The sequence below is a fragment of the Molossus molossus genome, unplaced genomic scaffold (assembly GCF_014108415.1).
Source record: "Molossus molossus isolate mMolMol1 unplaced genomic scaffold, mMolMol1.p scaffold_m16_p_10, whole genome shotgun sequence".
Classification (NCBI taxonomy): domain Eukaryota; kingdom Metazoa; phylum Chordata; class Mammalia; order Chiroptera; family Molossidae; genus Molossus; species Molossus molossus.
The window spans coordinates 21,103,360-21,120,790 of record NW_023425345.1 but is presented as its reverse complement, the minus strand read 5'-3'; the positions used below and the strand labels follow the sequence as shown (position 1 = coordinate 21,120,790).

Below are 17,431 nucleotides of genomic sequence, written 5' to 3'. Positions count from 1 at the left end.
CCTGAATGGGAATTGAACCCGCAATCTTGGTGTATGGGATGATGCCCAAACAAGCCACACCAACCAGGGCAATCCATGCCTTCAGATAGTCACTAGGCTGAATCTAGTGACTGGTAAAAGTGACAGAATGTCTCTTCTGTGCTGAGGTTACAAAAGATTATTATTTCACCTTGCTGATGTGGTCTCTTGCTTGGATGGAGAGGGCTACCTCAGTGGCCTCTGACCAAGTCAGCCAGGAAATGAGCTCTTCATTCCAACCACCTATGAGGTAGTGAATCCTGCTAACAATCACTGAGTGTGCTTGGAACCAAGTCTTTCCCATTGGAAACTTGAAATAATATGGCCCTAATTAACACTGATTGCAGTCTTGTGAGACCCTAAAGCAGAACACTCAGCTCAGTTGTGCTGAGTCCCAAAATAAATGTGTAGTTTTAAGCCACTAAGTTTTGGAATAATTTGTACACAGTAACAGATAACTAATACACTGCCTAGACTTGCCTCTCTAAACACCATCCAAGTTGGAAGATGTACCATACCTAAGTGGAGATTTCTTCTCTCTTTAACACAATGTCATGCAATACTGACTGTAGACATTGTCTCTGTTCTTCTTGTGCATAGAGGCATATATCAGTCCAACTGCCATTTTTAGCTTCACAGACTTTGGCTTAATCTTTTAAGTATCATGTGTTTCACGGGCATGAACTCTGAATTCTCAAAGCAAGTTCTCTTCTTCCTCCTCTTACCTACCATAGTGGTCCAGCCCCAAGGCCATATAAGATTGTTGTACAGTAGGGATGAGTGTGTGAGTGTGCAAGTGGTGATAAGATTTTTGGTTGGGAAGATTTTCTTGGTGCCCTGGGCTTAGTTATACATAGAATCCTTAAATCCGGAACCAAATTTCATGCTCAAAAACAGCTCACAAATGCTCTGCTCCCTCTTCTCCATGCCTTGGTAGCCAGGAGCCCATTTTTGCAAATCAAAGACAAATTGCATTTGAATGTTCTTGGGGCTGTGAATGGTCCTCCTCCTTCTTTGGCTATTAAGTCAGGCAGTCCCAGCCCAGCCCACACTAGACTTTAGAGCCATCACTAAAGAATGGAACTAGAGGTCAGGAAGTTATGGAGACATTAGCTGGAACCAGCTTGCAGGAAAATGAGATACTAAGTTCAAGAGAAACACTGGGACATGAGCAGAGGAAGGGGAGACAGGTTTAAAGCACCAGGAATGAGCAGCTTCTATACATTGGAGGGGATTGGAGGAAGAAAGGGTTTATTTCAGAGGCAGAGACAGAATCAAGATGCAACAGGCTCAACATGCCTGTCTAGGAAAAAGCTAAAATGAGAAGCGAGTTCCAACTCCTGAAATAGGGCTCAATGGACTGGTTCCAGGAAGTCTCTATTGCCCCCTCAAGACAATATGCTTACCCAGCCCACTTTAATAAAAAACTCAGGGTTCCACCCTCACGTTTTAGTTCTATGATTGATAACTTTAGGACCAGTAGAGTTGTCTGTCCTAAATCTCCACTTAGAGAATAGCACAAGCTCTGGAGAGCAACTTAGTCAACACTGGGACCCTCAGGAGGCAACTGCTTGTCAACCACCCCTTACACTAGAGCTTCCCAATTCTCGGAAGTGCACAGCAGTGTACTAGGCCAAGACCAATCCTCTCAACACAATGTTAGGGAGGCTCTGCCTTGGACAGAGGGCAAGAGCCTAACTGCTGCTGCTTACTGCAGATCTGAGAGTTCTGTGGTTTTGATGCAAAAACTGAAGTGTACTGTCAACTTTTCCCCTCATAATTCTCTACGGTGGAAGGACACAGGCTGAACTCCAGCTCCTTGGGAGCCAGGACAGTGACCGTCACTTTGCATCTCCAGTGCCTGTCACGCTGGCGCTCATGAAGTATTCACTACTTCTGAATGAATGCTGGTGAGATACTGAGCAATTTGTCCAAAGTCATGCACGTAGTCTCTGGTTCTCTTCAATGTCTAGCACTTTGCTTTAGAGCAGACTGGCAATGAACCTTCTTCCCATCCACAAGTATGAAAGACAGAAGATACCCAGTTCAGGGCATGTTTGTAGATAGACGTCTCATAGATTTATTTCTGTGTTATGTTATATATATATAGATATATATATATAAAGATATATATACTTTTATTTTTTTTAATACAATCTATATCCTCTTTCCTTCCTCACAAAACTCACAAAAGGAAGTATAAATCCTTCCAGAATTGCCATCAGGCTTTCTAAGATAGCCAGGGCCAAGAAAGAACCATCTCTCAACATCTCAAGAAACAGCTGCCCTGGGGTCATTGAAGCAGCAGCATTCCCAGGACCCACGGGGAGGTGAAAAGAAAGGAAATGACTGTAGTGTGACAGAATTCTAGGATGAAAGTGTCCAGTGACTCCTAGAATGGCAGACTGACTCCCAGAACTCTCAGGGTGGGAACAAAGGTGGGAGCCCTGTGGCTCTGTGATGCTGCCCAAATAGGCTGGGGGTAGGCAGCAGGAACTGGGGATTAGTCATGCAAGAGTAGGGAGGTAGGACAAGGAACACACGTGGGTTATACTGGAGACACAGCAGCCCCACCTACTCAATGACATAATAAACAAGGACAGGTGCTGTCTCTGAAAAATATAGGAGAGAGAGCATGGTAGGGAAGGTGAGGGAGATAATGGGACACATAAGAAAGTCACATAAAACAAAAAGTACCAACAAAAACATGACTTGTACTTGCCTCCTCCCTAGAGAAGGTGTGATCTTTGCTTGGGGGTGGGGGAGAGAAGAAGAGAGGTGAAAGGTCATGAACCTAGGATTATCAGCTGGCCAGGGGCACAGGAAGGCTCTTTGAGGACTCCTAAGGGGCAGGCAGGCAGCTGGGACCCCATATCCCCAGGGGGAAAAAAACGACAATCCCTTCAGTTCGACTTGGACCAAATCTTGGCGCTCCCTCGGAGCCTGGCAAGGAGAAGAGAGAGAGAGAAGCTGCAAGGAATCCCCTAATCCCTGAGGGTTCCCCCCATTCCCTACCCACTGCAAATGACTAAAGGGAGTGAGGGCAGCCAGATCTCTGAAGGGAAAGCAGGGCACCCGGGAGGCGAGCAATTCCTGCCGCACTGGCTCACCCCTTGCCCTTTGAGGCTTTCTTGCTGGGTTGGCGCTGGTTGGTGCCAGCAGCTGGTTCCCTCAGTTCAGTCAGGTGTTGCTCAGGGTCCTGAGATGTGGCTGCGGCTGCTGCTGCCGTTGTAACTTTAATTGTTTTTTTAAGGTTGGCGACCTACCAGGATGAAAAGAGTGGGGGATAACAAGGAAGGTTCCAGAACCTGACCGTCCTGCCCACCTTGTCTGTCCAAACCCCTCTGCACTGACCCCACAACTGGCCCAGGCTGGAGGAACTTGGGTCTGTCTGGCTTCCCTGCTAGCTCACCTCACTCTCAATCTGCTGCTTCAGGCCCAGTTGCTGCTCCTTGTGCTGGTTGGCACGGCTCACCTGCTCCTCGATGCCTGACAGCACTACTTCACAGCCCACACACCTGCGGGAACCAGAGAGCAGTGTCAGCAGAAGAGAGCCGTGGTCACAGGCTCACAGAAAGAACCCTAGCTCCTGATATGCAAACCCTTGTCTGAGTTAGGAACCCTCACCAGAGCATCTGGAAACCACCTGTAACAATATTCCCAGGAGCCAGAAGGACACTCAGGTAGGGTAAGAGAGGTATAAGGAAGTGACTAGAGTGATGTGCAAGACGAGAGTAGGAACTAAAACCAAAATGGGACAGGGGACGCTAAAGAGAAAAAAAAGTGTATTGATTAACTGAAGTTAGACAAGGATACAAAGAGAAAAGAAGTGGAAGCGGCCCAGGGCCTATGGACAGTACTGGTTATAGACTAATGGGATGAATCCAGCCTAAGACAGGTAACCAACCCCCCCAGTGAGGATCCTCCCTAGAGCACAACTCACCTTTCCTTCCCCCAATTACTATACTAAGGACACCATCTCTCTTCTCTTCCCTCCCAAGCCCTTCCACTCGTCTTCCCTCAGAAGCCTTTGGAGGAACAAGCTCATTTCTCTTAATCCTCCTGGATTCCACCTCTGCAGCCCAGCCCTCATCCCCCGAAGCACCGAAGCACCTCTCCCTTTCTCAGGGTGAAAGAGAAGGGACAGTGCCAGGACACACGTCTCACCACTCCTGTAGGGTTCGGGCAATGGCACTGAGGTCCTGGCGCTGGATGTCCCGCCCAATGCTGTAGTCAACCTCTAACCGCTGATTGCGCTGGTCCAGGGAGCCGCGAAGCACATCGGCATACACGGCCTCAATGACAAGGTCTTCCAGCTGCCGCACGTTACGCAGGGCAAGGGCCTCCAGCAACACTGCATAGGGGATACACTGGGGCCCAAGGAGGTCAGACTGGGATTTGTGAGGTTCTGCTACAGAGAAGGTCTTCCAAGATACTTCTTCCCTCCTTTCTGCTGCCTAGATTCACCTGCCTACCCTCCACTCCTATTCCTAAATCAATTCCTCTAAAAGGTTGGTTCTAAAGCAAAATAAATAAAAGTATTAAAGCCTGAAAAATAACAGCATGAGAAGGACAATCTTTTTTTTTTTATCCTCACCTGAGGACATTTTTGCATTTATCTTCAGATAGAGTGGGAGGGAGAGAGGGGGGAAGAGAGAGAGAGAAACATCGATGTGAGAGAGACACATCAAGTGGTTGCCACCCACACGACCCCAAACGGGGCAGGGACAAACTGCAACCAAGGTACATGCCCTTACAGGAACCAAACCCGGGACTCTGGTCTGCGGGCCGATGCTCTAACCGCTGAGCCAAACTGGCCAGGGCGAGGACAATCTTAAATAAAATATAAGATGTATGCTCTCCCACCACCCTTACCTCTCACATAACCAAGGAAGAAGAAAGCAATACCTGCCTGGGTGTCAGCCCTCTAGCCCCAGCTCAGGGTAGCGCACAGACCTTGCCAAGATCAGCCTGACATAATGGGAGTATGTGGTGTGGGAGAGGTCTGGATTTACTGTTTACCATTTATACTGTGTACTTCCAAAGAGGCTTCTCACAACAGACAGCCTGATTTACGTAAAATCATTAGAATGATGGGAGAGGCTAGTAAAGATTGGCAGAGTGCAAATGGACGGGAGGGGGATATCTAACAAAAAACAAACCTAACAGGAAATACAGAAATACTTCTGGGTTATATATTTCTTATTCTAGCAAATAGAAGCCTAGCACTTCACCAGCAAAGATAGCCTTGTTCCCAGCTCTGAGCACTGAGGCTGCTTGCACAGGACGTTCTATAGTGGGGAGGAGGGTGGTAGTTGTAAAATGGTGACTAGCTATTTTGACCCCAAACACAAAAGATGTTTTGCTTAGAACTTAAGTTGATGGAAATATCAAAATTAAACAGAAAACTAGCCCTGGCCGGTTTGGTTCAGCAGTTGGAGCATCAGCCTGTGGACCAGAGTCTGGGTTCGGTTCCTGCTAGGGGCATGTACTAAAATAAATAAATAAATTAATTAATTAAAAAAAAAGAAAACGAAAAGAATAATACTCGGCCTAAAAGGCTGCAGGTGATGGATTTCAGATACAGATCTTGGAGGCGTGTGGAGGGGAGGCAGGAAAAAGCAACAGTGTATCAAAGGCGGTCCCAGTACAAATTCCCTTCAGATGGGCCCTTGTGAAGGGACACACGAAAGGACGGGGAGACTGTCACTCACCTTGACTTTGGCAGCTAGGGTGACGACTGATAAGTGTCGAAGCTTATTCTTCTGAGCCTCTGTGAGTGGGGGAAGATTCCGGGCTTCAGCTGGAAAAAAGGACAAAGTGTAGAAGGCCTAGCCTCTGTCCCTTGCTTTTTTTCCCCAAGTTTTCCAAGCTGATTCAGGTCTTGATCCTGACCCTGTTGTGTACCTAAGAGATCTAACTAAGTAGGATATCCCAGGAACTTCTTCTAAGTCCCTCCAGAAATTGCCCTTTTCCCACCTCCACCTCCACTACTCCTACTCCAGAGTTCCAGCCCCTATGGTTACCTAAGTAGTCAGCATATGTCCCGTAAGCAAACACCGTGAGCAGGCGGAATGTGGAAGCGAAGTCACTCTCAGCCAGCTGCAAGAATATGAGGAAGAGATGACAGAAAGGGCCTCTATCCACCCTCCTCCCAGACTTACCATTTTGAATCCCCCTTTCTGGCCCCATCATTCCCCTCCATTAGCTCTCACAGCTCACTGAAAGGAACTCTACCTCTCTGATCACTCCACCTATAGGAAGGCCTCATTTCTACCTCCAGGCCTTTGTTTTGTTTTAAATCCTCACCTGAGGATATTTTTCCATTTATCTTCAGATAGACTGGGTGGGAGGAAGAGAGACAGAGAGAAATATCTACATGAGAGACACAATGCTTGGTTGCCTCCCGCACAACCCCGACCAGGGCCAGGGTCGAACTGCAACTGATACCCTTGATCAGAATCGAACCCAAGACCCTTTGGTTCACAGGCCAACGCTCTAACCGCTGAGCCAAACTGGCCAGGGCCAGGTCTTTGTTTATACTATTCCCCCCAATCACAATGCCCTCTTCCTCCATAAGTCTCCAACTCCTACCCTAAATTCAGAGTTGAAAACACTCAGTGTTCAGTATCAAACACACACACACCACACCAAACATTGCAAATGGTGTTTTTTATTTGTAAATTTAGAGTGTGTTTAATATTTGTAAATTTGACTATCTTTAGGCAGTCTGCCATACTCCCCAATTCACCAGACTCCTGCTTCAGCCTCACTCATCTCTGACAGCTGCATGGCCTAGGCAGTCATTGGCATTCGTGGCCTCTGGTTCAGACCTGCCTCACTCAGGGCTTTCATCACTCGGGCCAGCCCACCCAGATCTCTTCTCACCTTATCACCGATCACTCATTCTGGCACTTAATCAAACCCTGCCTAAGGTTGTTACCAAACAATATGTTTCTTTCAACAAGACTACATACCCACTCTCTGGTAACCCTCTTAGGTCAAGCAGAGCTAAGCAGGCTCTCTCAAGAAATCTTGCTAAATAAATGATTTACACATGTATATCCATTCATCTGATCTCTGTAACTAAAATGTAAACTTCAGAAGCATTGCTGTTTTTTACTTTTCTGGCATTCTCAGCCAACTAACAGAGTGCTAAACAGGCATCCACTAATTTTTTTTCTTCACCTTGACTGACTCTCTTTAGTTCCACTGCAGTGGAAAGCAGGGAAAGAAGGCAGCCAGTTTTCTCCATACCGCAGAGTAATCCCAAAAGGCTAAATCCACTGACTCAATCACTGTCCGTCATCAACTTAATTCATACTTTGCCAACATACCACTGTTATAGCATCTCAGGACTTAGGCTGGCGTCATACATCTTGGCAACCTACCTACTCTGGACTGTAAACTCTTTTAACTCTACCAACTCTGCGTGAATAGTTCGACTTTACACTTTCCCACAATCTCACCTCACTTCTACAGCAACAGTGAAGAGTAGTATCAGTTCTTTTTATTTTAGCTTTTTCCCCATTTGTTGGTGTATTTATTTATGCATTCCTTGGCTGTTCTGACCAGGAATTGAACCTACAGCATTGGTGTATTGGAACAAGTTCTAACCAACTGAGCTACCCAGCCAGGGCACAGCTCTTTTTATTTATTTATTTTTATTTTTTATCCTCACCGAGGACATTTTTCCATTTTTTGTTCAGATAGAGTGGGAGGGAGAGAGAGGAAGAGAGAGAGAGAGAAACATTGACGTGAAAGGGACACATCGAGTGGCTGCCTCTTGCATGACCCAACCAGGGCCGGGAACAAACCACAACCGAGGTACGTGCCCTTAGTGGGAACCGAACCCGGGTCTCTCTGGACCGCAGGATGACGCTCTAACCGCTGAGCCAAACCGGACAGGGCGGCACAGCTCTTTTTAAAAGAGAACACTAAGGACCTAAAATAAAAGTGACCTTATCAAGATGACATGATTATTAAGAGCTATTACACTGGTGGAGACAGGCTGGAATCAAGTCTCCTATTCTGAATCACATGCTCTTTTGCTTAAAAATGAAAAATACTGCCCTGGCTGGTTTGGCTCAGAGATTAGAGCGTCAGCCTGCGGTCCAGAGAGACCTGGGTTCGGTTCCCATAAGGGCATGTACCTCGGTTGCAGTTTGTCCCTGGCCCTGGTTGGGTCATGCGGGTGGCAACCACTCAATGTGTCCCTTTCACGTCGCTGTTTCTCTCTCTGTCTCTCCCTCCCACTCTATCTGAACGAAAAAGAAAAAGAAAAATACTGCCCTGGCTCGTTTGGCTCAGCAGTTAGAGTGTCAGCCCACAGACTAAAGGGTCACGGGTTCAATTCCCAGTCAAGGGCACGTACTTGGGTACCTGGGTTGCAGGTTCTATCTTGGCTGGGTTGAAGTCGTGCAGGAGACAAAAGATCGATGTGTCTCTCTCACACCGGTATTTCTTTCTTTCTCTCTCCTTCCCTTCCATTCTGTTTAAAAATCCATGAAAAAATATCCTCAAGTGAGGATTAACAAAAAAAAAAAGAAAAGTACTGGGTTTCACAGATCATTCATCCTCAAAGGGAAACAAAGAAGTTTATTTCTGTACTTACTCTTGCCCAGATGCCAGTTAACCATCATCCTATTCTTGTTCAACTGAATGGTTATGGGGTTGCAAAATGAGCCCTGCCCACCCAGTCTCAAATTCAAATGTTAGCCCCAAGCTTCCCGGTGAGCTATCCAGGCCAGGAACCCACCTCTCTAACATTAGGCATATCCAGCAGTTCTCCAAACACGTAGACACCAGGGGCCTCCAGCACCTGGTGGATGAGTGTGGCCAGCGCTGCCCCCTTGGCCGACTTGGCCAGGAGCAGAAATTGCTCCTGGTTCTGCCCTGTCACCTTCACCTCGGCACTCATGGCTGCACTGAGCTGGGGGGACCTGGGCTCAGGATATCTGGAGCTGCAAGGAAAGAGGATGTGAAGCTGGAGGTCCCTGGACACCGGAAGGACAAGAAGCACAAATGTAGGGGTGATCGCAGAGCATTGAGTCACTTCTGCAATGAGGAATCAGAGATGGAGCAATCTAAAACTTGGATCTCGGAATCCTAAAACCCCTCACACCTTGAAGGACTCCTGGCTGAAACAAGGTTGCCATGCTGTCTCCCTCCCATCCCCGGGTCACCACGTGCACCCCACTGAACCCCAGGCACAGGATGCAGTGGGGGAAGGGGTGTCACTTGGAGTCTAACCCAACGACACCGCTCCTCTAATCTCCACTTGTGCCCGCCTGTGCCCCCAGCCACGTGACCTCACCCTCAGGCTCCTTCCACGTGGCTCCGCCCCCTCCCTTAAAGAGGCCGCCCAGAGACCGTGGGCTCCCGCAGACTGCCGCGCCGTACTCTGGATTAGACTCTGCGGGCCGCTACCTGGAAGCTTCGTCTTCCAGATCACCGGGCGGGGCCGCCGCTCCGTCACCTCCGGCAGCTGTTCCGAGTCTTTCCAGCCACCTCTCTGAAAGGTCGCTCTGGCTGCTAAACTCTATGGCTAACTTCCGGACGTACTTCCGCTCTTGTTAGGCGGGATTTAGGGCGGGACATGTCCCCCTCCCGCCTTCCAACTGCTGAAGTTCCTGTGAGCGACATAAGCATTCTACCCTCCGATTGGCTAGTGAGGAAAGACTGACGGGCACCTTTCTGCTTTGTTTTGTTTCGTTTTGTTTTTGTTGTTGTTAATCATCACCTGGGGCGGAGGGAGAAAGAGAGATAGATGTGAAAGAGACACATCTACTGGTTGTTGCTTCCCGCAGGACCCGCTCCAGGGCAGGTGACAGAACCTGAAACCCAGGTGCACTCCTTCACTAGGAATGGAAGCTGCGATGCCAACGAAGCTCTAACCACGGAGCCAAACGGGCCAGGCCTCTGCTTTGTCTTAATACAACTTTATTGTTGGTCAGAGGTAGACGCTAAATGCAGAGGGGGTTCTGGTCTCAGGCAGGCAACAGGCGGTTGTGTTTAAAATGTCATGACTAGCCCAGCTGGTGTGGCTCAGTGGTTGAGCATGGACCCATGCACCAAGAGGTCGCTGGTTCGGTTCCCCGTCAGGGCATATACCCAGGTTGTGGGCCAAATCCCTAGTGGGGGGCTTGCAGGAGGCGGCCAATCAGTGTTCTCTCTCATTCATGTTTCTCTCCCTTCCTTTCAATAAAAGAAAAAAAAATCAATAGAAAAAAGAAAAGAAATCAATAAAAGAAAAAAAAAATTTTTAATAATAAAATGTCATGATCAGGTCCTGGCCGGTTTTGCTCAGTGGTTAGAGCAAGGTCCAGGGGACTGAAGGGTCCCAGTTTGATTTGGCAACTTGGGGGAGGCCCTCTCTGGCACCAATCTCTCACGTAGATGTTTCTCTGTCACTCTCCCTCCTTCTCATCCTCCCATCCACTCTCTCTAAAAAGTAATCAATGGAAAAAAATATATACTCTGGTGAATATTAACAAAAAAATAATAAATAATAAAATAAAATGTCATGATCAGCCTTGGCCGGGTAGCTCAGTTGATACTCAGGGCACTTATGGGAGGCAACCAATATCAATGTTTTTCTCTCTCTCCCTCCCTTTTTCTCTCTCTAAAAATCAATAAAAATGTATCTTCGGGTGAGGATTTTTTTTAAAAATATGTCATTCCTGGCAGGTGTGGCTCACTGGTTGATTGTGGACCCATGCACTAAGAGGTTGCCAGTTTGATTCCCAGTCAGGGCACATGCACAGGTTGTGGGCCCCACCCCAGTGGGGGGCATGCAGGAGACGGCCAATCGATGTTCTCTCTCATCAATGTTTCCATCTCTCTCTCCCTCTCCCTTCCTCTCTCTCTAAAATCAATTTAAAAATATTTTTTAAATGTATGTCATGTCTGGCTGGTGTGGCTCAGTGGCTGAGCATGACCCATGCACCAAGAGGTTGCTGGTTCGATTCCTGGTCAGGACACATGCCCAGGTTGTGGGCCAAATCCCCAGTGGGGGGCATGCAGGAGACGGCCAATCGATGCTCTCTCTCATCGATGTTTCCATCTCTCTCTCCCTCTCCCTTCCTCTTTCTAAAATCAATAAAGAAAAAAAAAAATGTATATCATGATCAAGATTGCGGGTTCGATCCCCATCAGGGCACATACAAGAATCAACCAATGAATGCATAAATAAGTGGAACAACAAATCAATGTGTTTCTCTGTCTCTCAAATCAATTTTTAAAGAATTTAAATGTCATAATAGATCCATGAACAGAAGCAACAAGTCCAGTTAGGAGGCTACTGCAATTAGGTGATGGTGGTGGCTTGGTGGCTGTGGAGGTGAGAAGTAGTTTTGGGTTCTGAGTTTAATTTAAAGCTAGAGTGAATAGCCCTGGCCGGTTTCTCAGTGGTTAGAGCATCAGCCTGCGGTCCAGAGAGACCTGGGTTCGGTTTCCACTAGGGTTGCGTGCCTCGGTTGCAGTTTGTCCCAGCCCTGGTTGGTCGTGCGGGTGGCAGCCACTTGATGTGTCCCTTTCACGTCGATGTTTCTCTCTCTCTCTCTCTCTTCCTCTCTCTCTCTCCCACTCTATCTGAACAACAACAACAACAAAAAGAAAAATGTCCTTGAGTGAGGATAAAAATAAAAAAATAAAATAAATAAAGCTAGAGTGAATAGAATTTGCAAATGGTTTAGATGTGAGGTGTGAGATGAAGAGAAAATGTTAAGAATGACATCATTCAGACAAGTTGCATCAAACTTTCAAAGTGCAGATCATTTAAATCCTGTATGAACTTTTCAAATAATAGGAAAAGAAAGGACACCTCTCAACTCATTCTGTGGTGACAGAATTACCTTGATAGCCCAACCAGAAAAGGGCAATACTAGAAAGGAAAATTACAGGCCAATCTCACTTAACAAAGATACAAAAATCTTCAATAAAACACTAGCAAACTGAATCCAGCAATGTGCAAAAAAGATCAAAATCTAAGACTAACTTGAATTTATGTCAGAAATTTAAGGGAAGCTTGATTAGAAAATGCATTCTCTTTATTCATCATATTAATAGATTAAAGGAATAAACTACACTATCATCTTAATAAATACAGGAAAAGCACATGATGAACTCAACATCCATTTGTGATTTAAAAATCTTTTAAAAAACTAGAAGGGAACTTGTTAATTTTATAAAAGAATGTCTGGTATCACCAATTCTATTCTGTCTTGTAATGGGGATCCTAGCCAGAGCAGTCAGACAGGGGGAAAAATTTTTACATAAAAAGATAAACAGCCTAGCTGGTGTGGCTCAGTGGATTGAGCATCTTCATCCCATGAACTGAGAGGTCCCAATTCGATTCCAGGTTGAGGGCTTGATCCCCAGTGAGGGGTGTGCAAGAGGCAACTGATCAATGTTTCTCTCTCACATCGATGTTTCTATCTCTCTCTCCCTTCTTTTCTCTCTAAAGAATCAATAAAAACATTAAAAAATAAATAAACAAAGACATGACCATCTACAAAATATGTAAAAATGTGATAGCAAATGTAAAAAATTTTTATTTTTTTTATTTTTTTATTTTTTTTTTAAAATCTACAAATAATTAGACTAAGTTTAACAAGGCTGCTTGATAAAAAACACACAAAATTATATATATGTACACACACACACACACACACACATATATATATAACAATTAGATGAATAATTTAAAAAGTTACTACGTGTGCCCTGGCCAATTTGGCTCAGTGGTTAGAGCATCAGCCTGTGGACCAAAGAGTTGTGGGTTCGATTCTGGTCAAGGCACACACTTCGGTTGCAGTTTGGTCCCCAGCCCTGGTCATGGTCATGTGGGAGCCAACCATTCAATGTGTCTCTTTCACATCAATGTTTCTCTCTCTCTCTCTCTCCCTCTCTCTCTCCCTCCCACTCTATCTGAGGATAAATGGGAAAAATATCCTCAAGTGAGAATTTTAAAAAAAAGTTACTACTTGCCATAGTATGAAAAATATCAAATACAAAGGTGTAAATGTAACAAAATATGTGCAAGACCTGTATGCAGCAAATCATAATTTACTGTGAGACACTGAAGACCTAACATAAATGAGAGATATTATGTTCATAGACTAAAAGTCCCAATATCAATAGGAAGTCAATTCTCCCTAAAGTGATTTATAGATTCATCACCCTCCTAATCAAAATGCCAACAGGGCCCTGACCAGTTTGGCTCAGCAGTTAGAGCCTAGGTCCTTGGACCAAAGTGTCTCGGGTTTGATTCCTGGTTAAGGGCACGTACCTGGGTTGCAGGTTTGATCCCAGACCCTGGGTCGGGGTTGCGCGAGAGGCAACCAATCAATGTGTCTCTCTCACATCGATGTCTCTCTCTCTCTCTCTCTCTCTCTCTCTCCCCCTCCCCCTCCCTCCCTCCCTCCACTCCACTCTATCTAAAAATCAATGGAAAAATATCCTCAGGTGAGGATTAACAACAAATAAATAAATAAAAATAAGTAAATACAGCCCTGGCCGGTTTGGCTCAGTGGTTAGAGCATCCACCTGAGGTCCAGAGAGACCAGGGTTCAGCCCCTGCTAAGGGCGTGTACCTTGGTTGCAGTTTTCCCCGGCCCTGGTTGGGTTGTGCGGGTGTTAACCACTCAATGTGTCCCTTTCATGCCGATTTTCTCTCTCTCTCTCTCTCTCTCTCTCTCTCTCTCTCTCTCTCTCCCTCCCTCCCTCCCTCCCTCCCTCCCTCCCTCTCTATCTGAACAAAAAATGGAAAAATGTCCTCGGGTGAGGCTAAAAAAATAAGTAAATACAAACATTTTTTGAAAGGCTTTTATTTATTTATTTAATTTATTTATTTATTTTTGTTATAGATGTTTCTCCTTTTCCCTCCACTGATTCCTCCCTTCCCTTCCCTCCCCAAAACAAACATTTTTAAAAAAAATTATAAATGTGAACTAAAGATCTGAGGAAATCCACAAAGTCCACAGACATGAAAAGGTGCTCAACCTCATTAGTGAAACGCAAATTAAATCGATAATTAAATACCACTGGATGCCCCAGAACAGCCTAAAGTCTGAAAATATTAAGTGTTGACAAGAATATGGAACAAGTGAAACTCTGATATATAATTAATAGGAGTACAAGTGGTTAAATCACTTTGGAAAAGAGTTTAGCATTATCTAATAAAATGGAAGATGCCCTATAACACAGCAGTTCCACTCCTATATAAATATATATGTAGTATTATTACATACATATATATATATCTTCAAAAGCAGACAAAAGAAACTATATTGTTAAATAACGTACACATATATGAGTAAACTGTTAAGAAAAGCAAGGAAACCCTGGCTGGTTTGGCTCAGAGTTTAGAGCGTCAGTCTGTGAACCAATGAGTCACGGGTTCGATTCTGGTCAAGGGCACGGAACCTTGTTTGCTCTTCATCCCCGGCCTTGGAGGGGTCGTGCAGTTGGCAACCAGTCAATGTGGCTCTGTCGCATTGATGTTTCTCTCTGTCTCTCTGTCTTTCTCTCCCTCCCTCCACTCTATCTGATAATAAGTAGGAAAATATCCTTGGGTAAGGAGGGGGAAAAAAACCAAACGAGAAAGTGGTTTCCATAAAAGTTAGAATACTGCTTACCTCTGATGAGGAGGAAATGACAGATTAGAAACAAATCCTTTTTGAATACTGCCCAGGTTCTTTTAATTAGCCTGGATGGTGGTTACACAAGTATTCCCTCTGTAAGTATTCTATATTTTATATTTATGTCTTGCTGCATTTATCTTTGTGATATATTCCACAATAAAAATTGGTTTTAAGAAGCATTTAGTTCAACACCCATACATGACAAAACTCTTAGCATACTAGGAATAAAAGAGGTCTTCCTTAACTTAATATAAGTTTTTTTAAACTACAGCAAACACCTTTCTTACTGGGGAAACATTGGAAGCCAGGAACAAAAGAAAGATGCCAGCTATCACCGCTTGTATTCACATTGTACTGAACATGCTAGCCAGAACAAGAAAAGGAAATTAAAGCCATGATATTGCACCCACAACCTGGGCATGTGCCCTGACCGGGAATTGAACCAGCGACCTCCTGCTGCATGGGTCGATGCTCAACCACTGAGCCACGCCATCCGGGCTAAAGCCATGATATTGGAAAGGAAAAAGCAAATTGCCATATTTGCAGATTATATAATTGTCTTTGTAGAAAATGCAAAAAGTTTATAGAAAAATTATTATACAGAAGAAGAGCTTATCATAGTAGTTGGTTCTAAAATCAACTGCATTTCTATATACTAGCAAAAACAATTCAAATGTAATCTTAAAAAATATATAATTTACCATAACAGAAAAGCAATACAGTACTTAGGATGAAATAAAACAGGAGCTGAATATTATCTGTATGCAGAAAATTATACAACTTAATCGAAAGACATTAAATATCTAAATAGCCCTGGCTGGTGTGGTTCAGTGGTTAGAATGTCGGCCCACTCATTGAAGGGTTGCAGGTTCAATTCCCGGTCAAGGGCATATACCTGGGTTGCCGGTTCAATCCCTGGCCCAGGTTTGGATTCAATTGATGTGTCTCTCTCACTGTTCCCCCTACCCCCACCACCCACAGTCCCTTCCACTCTCTAAAAATCAATGGAAAAAATATCCTCGGGTGAGGATTAACAAAAAAATAAAATAAAATAAAAATAAATAAAGACGTAAATAAATGGAGAGATATTCCAAATCCATGATGAGATGTTTCTTTAAAAAAATTTTTCTTTTATTGATTTTAGAGAGAGAGGAAGGGAGAGGGAAAGAGAGATAGAAACATTGATGAGAGAGAACATCGATTGGCCACCTCCTGTATGCCCTCCACTGGGAATTTGGCCCACAACCTGGGCATGTGCCTTGAATGGGAATTGAACCAGAGACCTCTTAGTGCATGGGTTGATGCTCAACCACTGAGCCACATCAGCCAGGCAATAAGACATTTTAATATCAACCAAAGAACTTACATGCATATATGCAAAACCCATGGACACAGATAACAGTGCTGTGAAGGCCTAGGGGGGGAGTGCTGAGGGGGGACAATGGGGGATAAAAGGAGGGACATCTGTAATACTTTCAACAATAAAGATAAAAATTTTAAAATGAGGTCAATTTGTTTTTAATTGGACTTTGGATTCAATGCAGCTCCAACAAAAATCATATTGAACTTGACAAGCTGATTCTCAAACAGAGCAATGACCAAGTGGCAAAATACTCCTGAAGAAGACTGTATTGGCAAAACAGTGTTTGCTCTAGGAGATAACTCAATTTATTTTAAGTCTAGAGGATTTAAGAAAGTATTATTGGTGCAGGTTTTTAAAAATTGACAGAGCCCTGGCTGGTTTGCTCAGTGGTTAGAGTGTCAGCATACCAACCAGAGAGACCTGGGTTCGGTTCCTGCTAAGGGCACATAACTCAGTTGCAGTTTGTTCCTGGCCCCAGTTGGGGTCGTGTGGGTGGCAACCACTCACATTGATGTTTTTCTCTCTCTCTCTTCCTCCCTCTCTCCCTCCCTCTATCTGAAGATAAATGCAAAAAATGTCCTCAGATGAATAATAATAATAATAAAAAGTTGACAGAAACAGATTCATGTATATATGAAACTTTGATATATAACAGAATAAGAAAGCAGATCAGGCCAGAAAGGAGGGACTATGAGGCAGGAAAAACTGATTTCCATATTAAAAATGAAAAATAAATCCTGGTCTGGCCAGGTAGCTCAGTTGGTTAGAGCATAGTCCGGATATGCCAAGGTTGCAGGTTCAGTCTCTGGTCAGGGCACATACAAGAAGCAACCAATGAATGCATAAATAAGTGAAACAACAAATTGATGTTTCTCTCTCTCTCTCTTTCTCCCTGACTCTCTCTCATCAATAAAAACAAAGGAAGGAAGAAAAATAGATCCTTATTACACATCATACACAAAAATCAATTCGAGGTAGAAAGAGCAAAAGTTTAAAATATTTTGACAAATGTGTAAAAAAATATTTTTTACCTTTTGCCTTGTTGCTTAAGAGAGAGCAAGAGGGGTCACCAGCAGCTCTCTTGGTGCTATCTTAGAAAAATTGGCAGTGTTCTCGTTCTTGCTATGTCTGCTCAAACCTTCATAGTTTGATTCGGAAACAACAGCCTCAATATGTGGCGCCACTGTGCGAAGGATATAGGTTTCATCAAGTTAGACTAAGTGAACTTCCATGAATGGGTCATTTAAGACATCTACCTTACCGCAGAACGCTATCTCTTTGTGCATAAAATTTAAAAATCTTCAATTATAGCCCTGGCCAGTTTGGCTCAGCGGTTAGAGCGTCGGCCTGTGGTCTGGAGAGACCCGGGTTCGGTTCCCGCTAAGGGCATGTACTTCGGTTGCAG

The 17,431-nt window shown here is 44.6% G+C and overlaps 1 protein-coding gene across 4 annotated transcripts; it reads right to left on the bottom strand.

Annotated features, from left to right (window-relative positions):
* On the bottom strand, positions 1-9,550 carry COPS7A (COP9 signalosome subunit 7A). 4 transcript variants are annotated; one of them, XM_036252076.1, is made up of 8 exons: positions 9,335-9,448; positions 8,777-8,981; positions 6,045-6,120; positions 5,733-5,821; positions 4,186-4,388; positions 3,431-3,536; positions 3,129-3,280; positions 1-2,961 (listed from the first exon to the last, which is right to left on the bottom strand). In XM_036252076.1, exons 2-8 carry the CDS (start codon positions 8,936-8,938, stop codon positions 2,922-2,924), a joined length of 828 nt encoding a protein of 275 aa, XP_036107969.1. In that variant the 5' UTR covers positions 8,939-8,981; positions 9,335-9,448; the 3' UTR covers positions 1-2,921. The 4 variants fall into 4 exon arrangements, with proteins under 4 accessions (XP_036107969.1, XP_036107968.1, XP_036107970.1 ...); XM_036252075.1 differs by lacking the exon at positions 9,335-9,448 and adding an exon at positions 9,143-9,318; XM_036252077.1 differs by having other exon boundaries at positions 2,075-2,961; positions 9,448-9,544.
* Positions 9,551-17,431: the final 7,881 nt, after the last annotated feature.